We start from the raw sequence: 10,359 nt of genomic DNA on the forward strand, positions 1-10,359 counted from the left end.
TTTGCATGCATACCTCTCAGCGACCCACTCATATCAATTCCTCATCATTCCATCCAATCACCACTACACTATCACTGTCAAAAGTAAGGGGAGGACTTGTTAGCTATTTTAAAAGCACCCCCCCCACAAAAAAAAAAAACAAAAAAAAAAAAAAAAAACCCAAACCACCCTTGAGGCCTCTATGGCCAATCACTTCACCACTTCCCTTTTCCCTCCTCCCCTTTTTCCTCCCCCTCCTTCCTCCACCTCCTCCGACTTCTCCCCTCTCCATTTTCCCTGGGGGCTTGGGTGTGGGGACAGGGGGCGGAAGGAGGAGGGTGGCACGCGGGGTGCGTGCAGGGGGAGGCGAACCGCCTTCAGCTTCGGCCTCCTTCCACGCGGCTGCGCATGGGCCATGGAAGAAAAGGAGGGGGTCGGGAGGAGGAAGGAGGTGAGTGGCGCTGGGTCTTTTCCTCCCGCGCGGGGATGGCACAGGCAAAGGAAAGGTTGACGGAGGTCAGCGCATTCTTGCGCGCGGTTGTGCGCCACCCTCCCCGCCTCCCCCGCGCAAGCCGCCACCACCTTTCCCTTGCCTCCTCCGCCCCCTCTTTCCTCCTCCCGGCGGGCGTGGGGCCCGCGCGCAAAGAGGGCACTGGCTCCGTCCGTTTCTTCGCCTCCTACTATGGGGCGGCGCGGGGGCGGACAAGCCTGGGGGCAAGGGCGGGCGGAGGAGGAGGGGTGGTGCGGCGCGGCACGGGGTATGGCCTCTTTTCCGCCCCCAGGGCCAGGCCTCGCTGTCCTCCTCTTCCTTTCCCGAGGGCGGAGGGGAGGGGTCTTAGTCGAGGGCAGCCACAGCAAGGCTGCAGGCCGCCAGAAGCAAACTCGGCTTTGCAACGGGGGGGGGGGTCCTGGTTTTTGGGCTGATGTACCCGTTGCTGGGAGTGTCCGCCGGGGCCCCCCAAATCGGGAAATAACGGGGTTGAAGCCCGGGTATTATGGCAAACCCTAGGCCTGCCAGGCCTTCCATTCAGGCCTGGCCCCCAAAACCAAAGTGGGGAAGGAGAGCCCCCTCCCCTCCAGTCCATCTGCCTTGGTCCAGGCCTCAGAGGGAGAGAAGAAATGCTGGACCTGATCGCCTTCCCCACCACCATTCCCTTCTCCTTTTGCATCGTGTCTTTTTAGATTGCAAGCCTGAAGGCAGGTAACCGTCTAATTAATAACCATCTAATTACAAAGCTTGTATGTACAGTACTGTGTAAATTTACAGTGCTATATAAAGGATAATAATAATAATAATAATAATAATAATAATAATAATAATAATAATGTCTTACATATTTATGATAATTTGAGATTTGTAAGTGCAGGTCTCTTTCTTTGGATGTAAGGTGAACCACTGGTAAAAACAATGACAACAACAACAAAAAACTCTGCCTCTCATTTAAGTAGCCAGAGGTCCAAAACACACTGCAAATATAATCTAGTCTGAGACTACTTTAACTGCCCTGGCTTAGAGCTAGGGAATTCTAGGGACTGTAGTTTTGTGAGACATTTTGCCTTCTCTGTCAGAGAGCTCTGGTGCCACAATAAACAGTGTGCTTTGGACATAAGTAGCCAATCAGAAATTTTCTAAGACACTATTTCCTCCTTCTTAATGACATTAAACCCGTACTACAAAACAAGTATCCTGTGCAGGCTAGTTGAGCTATTGTGAAAAAAGGAGGTGAGCTAAAATTAGGAAATGAAGTAGAGATTTAGTAGTAGTAGTAGTAGTAATAATAATAATAATAATAATAATTATTATTATTATTATTATAGATGTTTGCCTATGCAGAGGTTTAGAATACCAAATCCTCTAGATGGCACTATTGATCTGTATCAGAAAATAGGGATTTGCTGCATACACTGGTTGACAACAGATGTGAAAATTTACTGGTATTGTCTGCAAAGCACTGTGCAGTTGAAAGCTAGGATTTATGTGCTCTAAACTTCAACATACCTTTCTCTCTCATGGCCCCTTGTCATAACTCCTGACTTAAAGTTACTTACCTCTCGCTTGGATTTCTGTAATGCGCTCTACATGGGGCAACCCTTGTACGAAGCCCGGAAGCTTCAGTTAGTACAAAATATGGCGGCCAGATTGGTCACCGGTGCGTCCAGATTTGACTATATAACACCTATTCTGAAAGATCTGCACTGGCTGCCTATTCGCTTCCGAGCACAATACAAGGTGTTGGTTATTACCTATAAAGCCCTACATGGCTTGGGCCCGAGTTACTTGAGGGACCGCATCTCCCCATATAATCCACCCTGCACACTCAGAACAACCGGGAAGAACTTGCTGGAAATTCCATCTTCTAAATATGTTATTACTTCCCAGATGGCCTTCTCAGTAGCGGCCCCATAAATCTGGAATAGTCTTCCCGACGAGCTCCGTCTTATCACCCCCCTGGAAACATTTAAAAAGAGGCTTAAAACCTTCCTCTTCTGTCGAGCCTTTCCCCCCTAGAAAATGAAGTTGTGTACTCTGATCCCATTGACTCTCTACCTCACCCTATTGATAGAATGATTGCTTTTAGATTTGTATATTGTATTTAGTGCTCTTGGTTTTATCTATTTTATAATGTGTTTTGTAATTGGTTTTAAACTCTATGTAAACCGCTTTGATCTTTTGGAAAAGCGGTATATAAATAAAATTTTATATATTATATATATCATAGCTATATTGTTCTTTTAAAAAAAGGGAGCGGGATGCTGAAATAATTACCGCCCTGTAAATGTGTTTCTGCAGCCACTAATCACTAAAAGTACTAGAGAAAAACAGTGCATCTAGCAGCCACAGAGCCTTATTATTTGAAAACAGAAATGTCAAAAAGGTCTCATAACTACTATACCTTGTTGTTGTTGTAACCAGGAGGACAGCAGATAACTGAGTCATGGAGGGAGCAATACAGGACTGACTCTGGCATACCTGAATAGAACAGTTTTCAGTATTTTAATAAACAGATTAAGAAGGCTGCATTAGCAAGTTTGTAACAGCAATGGAAAGCAACAGAAAGCAACTACACTCAGCTCTGTCCACTTCCTCAGAGACATAGAAAGAGAGAGAACCATGAAGAAGGTTATATTTTATAAGTTCATATGTCACCTGTAACTTTTGGATTTTTATTTTATTAAAGCTGTCATACTTAACACACTGCTCAGAAAAAATGTGTCAGGTGGCTTGCTTGCCACCTACATAAATACTCTAAGGGCATCTGACACTTGGCAGTTTAGCCTTGATGATGGAACTGCTACAGACAGGAGCTTTAAGGGATAACAAATACCAAAGTAAGCAATAAGCAGAGTCTGACAGTCAGGGCAATATTTCAAACCATAGCCAAGTCTAAATGCAACAATTATTTTTTAGATTGCCTTCCTTATAGCCATGAGCAGAATTCACCAGAATTTTCCAGACAGAATAAGAAAATGCCTTTTGGACCAAACTCCTTTTAAAACGTAACAGTTAAATATCCCTGTTTAACCGCAGTTCTGTGAGATTATGGTGCCTAACCTAATTAGATACTTAACAAAATTCTAACTCAGTTTTCTGCAAATTGAGGGTGTAAGGAAAATAAGCATTAGGCACACTGGATGAAAGGCTAGGTACATGTATACTTCAGTTAATGAAGTTGATGTGTTCCCAGCCATTACTCCTCTAAAAAAAAATTTGGTATCAGAGGCAGAAATGACATGGAAAGAATAGAGATAGATTCCTACATAACTAGAAACAAGACCAGTTTCACATGTTTCAGCATCTTTTTAATTTAAAATTAACAAACTGCACATGTGAAATGACTCAACCAAGTCAGGTAAACCTTCCATTTTTATGGATCCTATTACATTCTATCCCATCCCCACAACTGTATAAACATGCTTTATGCATGAGGCCTTAATGCCACTCAGTACTGCACCAGAAGAACTGGGTTTCTAGGCACAAAAGCTCATGTGAAAATAAAAACTAGCTACTCTTACATGTGCTGCCACTTTTCTTTCTTTTCCTTTCCCCCTTCCCCCATCCCTTTTCTCAAGATGTCCATTCAGATGCTCAAACCAACAGATCTGTATTAAAAAAAATACTGGGGATAGATGGTGAGGCAGGCTTATCAGTTGTCCCCTCCTCTCTCTGTCTACTGTTCACACATGCTCAGTAAGGGAATCAGGTGGCAGCTGTTCTTTACCTTTTTTACACAGCCATAATAGAATCAGAGTACAATCCTTTCCTAGCCTAAGCTTTACTGCATTATTTTATTGCACTGCAGATAAACTGATGCAACCTGACATCAAAAGTGTATTTCTCCACCCTCCTTCACCAATGTCAATACTACTAATAAAACTCACAGCTAGACAAAGGAGGAGGAAGAAAACTGGGGCTGGGCTGGTATAAATAGACTGAGGCAAAACGAGCTTCTATATCAGAGGCTTTGGCCCCATACAGACAAGCCAAAAAAAAGCTGCTTCAGGCCACTTTGAGGTATGCTGTTTAAATGATGCATGCATCCTAAGAGTCCAGAAGCCACGCCAAATCCATGCTCCAGTCCTAAGGACTGGCCTCTTAAGATGCATGTGTCATATAAACAGCAAACGTCCAAAGTGACCTGAAGCAGCCTTATTTTGGCCTGTCTGTATGGGGCCTTGGTTAACTGAGATATGTTTGTATTTGGAAACTGCTATAAAAACATGAAATATAAAAAGAAAGTTGGTGATAATATCCTAGCTGTCACTGATTGCAGATATTATGTCAGTGCATCCCAGATGTATAATACTGTCAGACACTATCATACTCTCTGTATGATTTCTACCAGATTATGTTTTTCAAGTGGCCTGAAGTTCACAGGTTACTAACTTAATTGCACAGGACCTGACACTTTCAAACTGCCATAACTGTTACATGCAGAATTGGTCTGCTTGTGTACACAAACACATGCACACATGTACATGCACAAAAACAAAATTATATGCACACAATACATACACAACAGTATTTGGTCCTTCAAACAGTAGTCTCTTTACACCCAGAGTGGGCAACCTTTTCAAGGGCCAGATTTCTTCAGGGATCTGCTAGGGGCCACAAGCCAGCGGCATGCAGGTTTGAAACCAGGACTGGATTGCACCAGAGTCAAAAGTAATCAAACCAAACCTTTCTCTCCCATGTAGTGGGGTTCTGTAGAACAGACATATCACTCTTGCAGATTCCTGAACTCATTATGTACTAAAGGGCTTTTGAAATTAGAACAAGAACTACATGTGATCAGAGTCAAGGGCTGCAGATTGCCCATACTTTCTTTAACTACTGTAAGTACAATGTTAGAAGCTCTGAGCCTTCCTGCAAGGAAATATAAAATAGCCATGGTGTGATGCTGGTGTTTGCATTAGTCTAGAACAGCTCAGAGCTAAGGTATTACGGTACAGCAAAATCGTATGCCTTATGATAATGGCTACTTATCTGCTCATAAAATACATTCAAAACTACTCCAAATATATTATCTTCAACACTATACTATATACTTCCACACTGCACATTACACTTCCACTGAGAATTACCTATGAACTTTGCAGTTCCTTCTTTATATTCTGCCAAGACCTCATGAAGATCTGCCCTGTATCCAAACACAGAAACACATTACAGAAATCATGATAATTAACATACTTGAGAGAAAAATAGACTCACTACAATGTACAATTCCAATACCTGTTAAAAACCCATAGCTAAAAAATGCACTTGGTGGATTCAACCATGTACTATCAGCTGCTTATCAACTGAAATTATAGTGGCTTTAACTATACAGAATCATCTTCAGTCAGCAACCATAGGATTACTGTGCTCTGCAAAAGACTCACCAAGGGCTACAGCATGCCTGCTCTTTATTGCTGGTCTATGATGTTTTTATATGACCACCACAGACTAAGCACCCATGCAATTCCATCCTGAAACATAAAGCCATAGTGCCACTGGTGTCTCAGGCAGCAATCCTACATACATAAACTTGACAATAAGCCCCGCTGAACTCACATGGGTTTATTTCTGTAGAGAGATACACTGATATCTCCTAAGGCAAAGAAAATGTGCTATGCTGGCAAAAGAACCACAGAAAGCAAATCCAGATCTAATGACACACAGTCTGCCTTCATCTTATATGGCTTTATGGATACAATTTAAGATGCTGTTTTACCTGTAAAGGCCTAAACCGCACAACATCACATTTTACCAGGTGAAAATGGCACTCACAATGTTGCCAGTGACAGCTGAGCGACCGCTGGAACGCCTTTAACCATTTGTAGAGTGTCATGGGTCAGGTGTGGCGCTGATCCCATTTTGGTATAAAGCAGACAACCTGGAATGTCCATGGAGTGAACTCCTTTCTTGCCTAGGTTTGTCAGTGTACCAAGACGACAGCCATCGACTATTTTGGAGAGACTTAATTTCATCTTCTTTAAAACACCTGAAGAGGAGTAGGGAGTAATCAATGCAAAAAGCCTTCTTTATTGTGCAGTGACTGTAACTATCCACTTTCTACAATAGCCACTTGGAAGAAGTTATCTTACTCTGCAAAGCAATGCTCTTTTTATGCACTTGCAGAGTAACAACAGTTTCACATAAATCCCTGCAAATGAGCAGGCAATACAGGTAATAACCAAATATCATAGAACAGAGTCAGAAGAGATCTGAAGGGCCATCCAGTTCAAACCCCTCTGCCATGCAGGAACTCACAATCAAAGCACCCGACAGGTGGCCATCTAACTTGTTTAAAGACCTCCAAAGAAGGAAACACCACCACACTCCTGAGACTGTGCTCTACTGTCAAACAGCTCTTACTGTCAGGTATTAGTGTCAGAGGAGCTTTGCCATTGCCTTCCCTTGAGGCTGAGAGCATGTGACTTGCCCAAGGTCACTCTGTGGGTTTCATGGTCAAGCTGGGAATCCAGTCCCAGTCTCCAGAGTTTTAGTCCAATGCTCAAACCCTTATGTGTGCATGCTGTGCGCCTTCAAGTTGTTTCTGACTTATGGTATGGCAATCCTAAGACGAATACATCATGGAGTTTCCTTGGCAAGATTTGTTTTGAAGCTGAGAGAATGTAACTTGCCCAAGGTCACCCAAGGAGTTTCAGCTGGGAATCAAATCCTGATCTCCAATCATAGTCCAGCACTCAAGCCTCAACATTCAAACCTCAACACTCAAAAGATCTTATATAGGAAAGTGTTCTAGTGAATTAATTCAAAAGGACAGCTATGACTCATTTTTAAATGGTCAAACTAATGCATCACGCTGGCTCCCTAAAGCCGCATGTACACACATCCTCTCTTCCTGACTCTCCCTTAACACAGCCTCTCTGTCTTATGCCCTGCACCTGGCAATAGGAAAGTGGCTCTAGACCCATTTTGCCTTGCTGTTCTGCTAAACAGGTGCAGAATGGCTGCTGTGAAGATTTTGAGGTAAGAATCCTAAGTGTTGGGCTTTAATGATCCTCCTCTTTGACCATACAAAAACACAGCTGGGTTGACCTATCAGCACAAAAATAAAATCCCAAACACACAAGTATGTAAACACCTTTATTACGACCAATTACAATTCCACAACAGTAATTGTAAGAACTTTTTAATTGCATTTTATTCTTTTAATGAAGTGTGAATTGCTTTAATACAGCAAATAGTTTAATCTTACTTTAATGTGCTCTTTTTGTATGCTTTTAATTGCATTATTCTTTTAAACTATGAACTGCTTTGGGTCCCAATTTTGTGGTGAGGGGAAAGCGGGATAGGAATAAATATAATGGTTTGAGTGTAGGACTATGACTCTGGAAGCCAAGGTTCGATTCCCAGCTCAGCCATAGAAATCCACTGGGTGATCTTGGGCAAGGCATGTGCTCTCAGCCTCAGGGGAAGCTCCTCTGAACGGAGTGACCAGACATCTAATGAGGCAGCTAACAAGGCCAATGTGATTCTAGGCTGCATCAATAGAAGTATAGTGTCTAGATCAAGAGAAGTAATTGTGCCATTATATTCTGCTCTGGTCAGGCCCCACCTGGAATATTGTGTCCAGTTCTGGGCACCACAGTTTTAAAAGGACATTGAAAAACTGGAGCCATGTGTCCAAAGGAGGGCGACAAAAATGGTGAAGGGTCTGGAAACCATGCCCTATGAGGAACGACTTAGGGAGCTGGGGATGTTTAGCCTGGAGAAAAGAAGGTTAAGAGGCGATATGATATCCCTGTTTAAATATTTGAAAGGATGTCATATTGAGGAGGGAGTGAGCTTGTTTTCTGCTGCTCCAGAGAACAGGACCCGGAACAATGGATGCAAGCTCCAGGAAAAGAGATTCCACCTCAACATTAGGAGGAGCCTCCTGAGAGTAAGGGCTGTTTGACAGTGGAACTCACTCCTTCCTGGGAGTGTAGTGGAGTCTCCCTCCTTGGAGGTCTTTAAGCAGAGGCTGGATGGCCATCTTTTGGGGATGCTTTGCCTGAGAGTCCCTGCATGGCAGAAGGGGGCTGGACTAAGGGCCCTTTTCGTGGCCTCTTCCTTCTCTACGATTCTATGAAAAGGCAGGACACTGAGGACAAACCAGTTTAGGACACTGACAAATGAAGGCTAAAACAAAGGGGCGCTCCTGGCGGCAATAGGGCTTCGTGCTTCCCGTCTGGCTCGGAATGGAGGGCGTTGTGGAACTTCACCCGGAAAAGGGGGCTGAACTGTGGGCGCTGTCCTGGGAAAGGAGGCCTGTCCCCTGGAGAAAGCCTCGCCTGGAAAAGGGAACGAATTAAAACAGGCGCAGGGCAACCATTGGCACAAAACACTCCTCCTCCTCCTCCTCCTCATCCCGAGGGCCACGGGAAATCAGGGGAAAGCAGCAAAGCAAAAGGAAATGGCAACGCTCTTTGTAATCCAAAGGGAAGCGTGCGCAGCCAGCCCTCGCGCTCTCTCTCGCCACTGCGCCTCACCTTCAGCTTAGAAGCCGCCGCCGCCGCTCCAGCCCTCGCCCACCGTCCACTTCTTCCCGACGGAAAGCCCACCAATCAGAACGCTCGTCGTCATCACTAACGGACGGAGCGGCGCCTTGCGGCGGGGTTGCCACGGCAACGCGGAAGGACACCTGGTCGTTGTAGTCCGCGCGCCCCTCCGAGGCCCTTGGGCGGCCAAGAGGAAGGACTCCATTTCCCGGCAGCCCCCGCGCGGACCCCCGAAGCGACTAACAGCGGAGGCCTCGAGGAAGGGAAGCGGAGTGGCTACTGGGGGTTTTATCTCCCCCACAAAATGGCGGCCCTGGGCCCCCGGCGCAAGCTCTATCGGTGGCGGCGCTTCAGCCAGGCTCCGTCGAGGGAGAAGGTAAAAGAGTGATCCCTCAGCAGCTGCTGCTGCTATTAATGTCATTTTGTCATTAATTACTCAGCAGCAGCAATTATTATTATCATTTTATAATTAATTACTCAGCAGATGTTGTTATTATTATTATTATTATTATTATCTTATTCCCTTATATCCAGCCTTTCTCCCAATCCAGGGACTCACCTTTTAAGGCCCAATTGAGGGATTTCCAGATGACTTGCTTGTTAATCTGCTGCTTACTTTCTTTTCTTCCTCTACTAATTAGTCTTGTTTTAAGAGACAATGTTGTTATTTTAGATGGTTTTGGGCTCTTGGCAGGTTTTTATTCTTCCTCTTTTCTTATTTTATTTGACCCTTTCAAATGTCTCTTCCCCCAATCTTTCCCCTTTCAAATGTTACTTATTTTGCAAAGGCAGGATTAATATTGAACATAAACCCCCCCAAAATAATCACTATGCAGGATGTGCACTAATTCAGCCTAGACAATGACTGATGACTATGTCAAGCACTGTGTAAACATACGGCACAATAATAATAATAATGCAATGAGGAAATCGAAATAGTCAAAGCTTTCCTGTGCCTAGGATCAGACATTGATCAGAATGGAGACTTCCGTCAGGAAATCAGAGGAAGACTAGGAGCGGGAAGGGCAGCTGTGAAGGAATAGACAGGACCCTGAAGAGTAAAGGTATACAACTGAGCACTGAAGCTAGAACCATCCAAGCCGTCTTTTCCCCATCGCTGTGTGATGTTAGAGCTGGACAGTGAAGGGAGCCGACAGAAAGAGAATTAACCCCATTGGAGATGTGGTGCTGGAGAAGAGTGCTGGGGATCCCGTGGACGGCCAAAGAAGGCAAGCAAATGGGTCCCAGAAGAGAGCAAGCCAGAACTCTCCCTGGAAGCCAAGATGACCAGACTAAGGCTGCCATGCTTTGCCACACCTTGAGAAGGCATGAACCAGTAGAAAAGACAATAATGCTAGGAAAGGTGGCGAGTAGTAGGAAGAAAGGAAGACC

General features: G+C 44.5%; 1 protein-coding gene across 3 annotated transcripts in view; it reads right to left on the reverse strand.

The window, feature by feature from the left end:
- Window positions 1-9,032, reverse strand: part of QTRT2 (queuine tRNA-ribosyltransferase accessory subunit 2) — a 22,896-nt gene extending 13,864 nt beyond the window's left edge. Inside the window, exons 1-4 of one of the 3 annotated variants that reach the window (XM_042460177.1) lie at window positions 8,959-9,032; window positions 6,248-6,461; window positions 5,563-5,618; window positions 2,874-2,950 (exon numbers count right to left, since the gene is read on the reverse strand). In XM_042460177.1, coding sequence (XP_042316111.1) covers window positions 2,874-2,950; window positions 5,563-5,618; window positions 6,248-6,447 — 333 coding nt within the window. In that variant the 5' untranslated portion in view covers window positions 6,448-6,461; window positions 8,959-9,032. The other 2 variants (XM_042460178.1, XM_042460179.1) reach the window with 2 other exon arrangements.
- Window positions 9,033-10,359: the final 1,327 nt, after the last annotated feature.

This window comes from Sceloporus undulatus, chromosome 3, assembly GCF_019175285.1.
Source record: "Sceloporus undulatus isolate JIND9_A2432 ecotype Alabama chromosome 3, SceUnd_v1.1, whole genome shotgun sequence".
NCBI classification, from domain to species: domain Eukaryota; kingdom Metazoa; phylum Chordata; class Lepidosauria; order Squamata; family Phrynosomatidae; genus Sceloporus; species Sceloporus undulatus.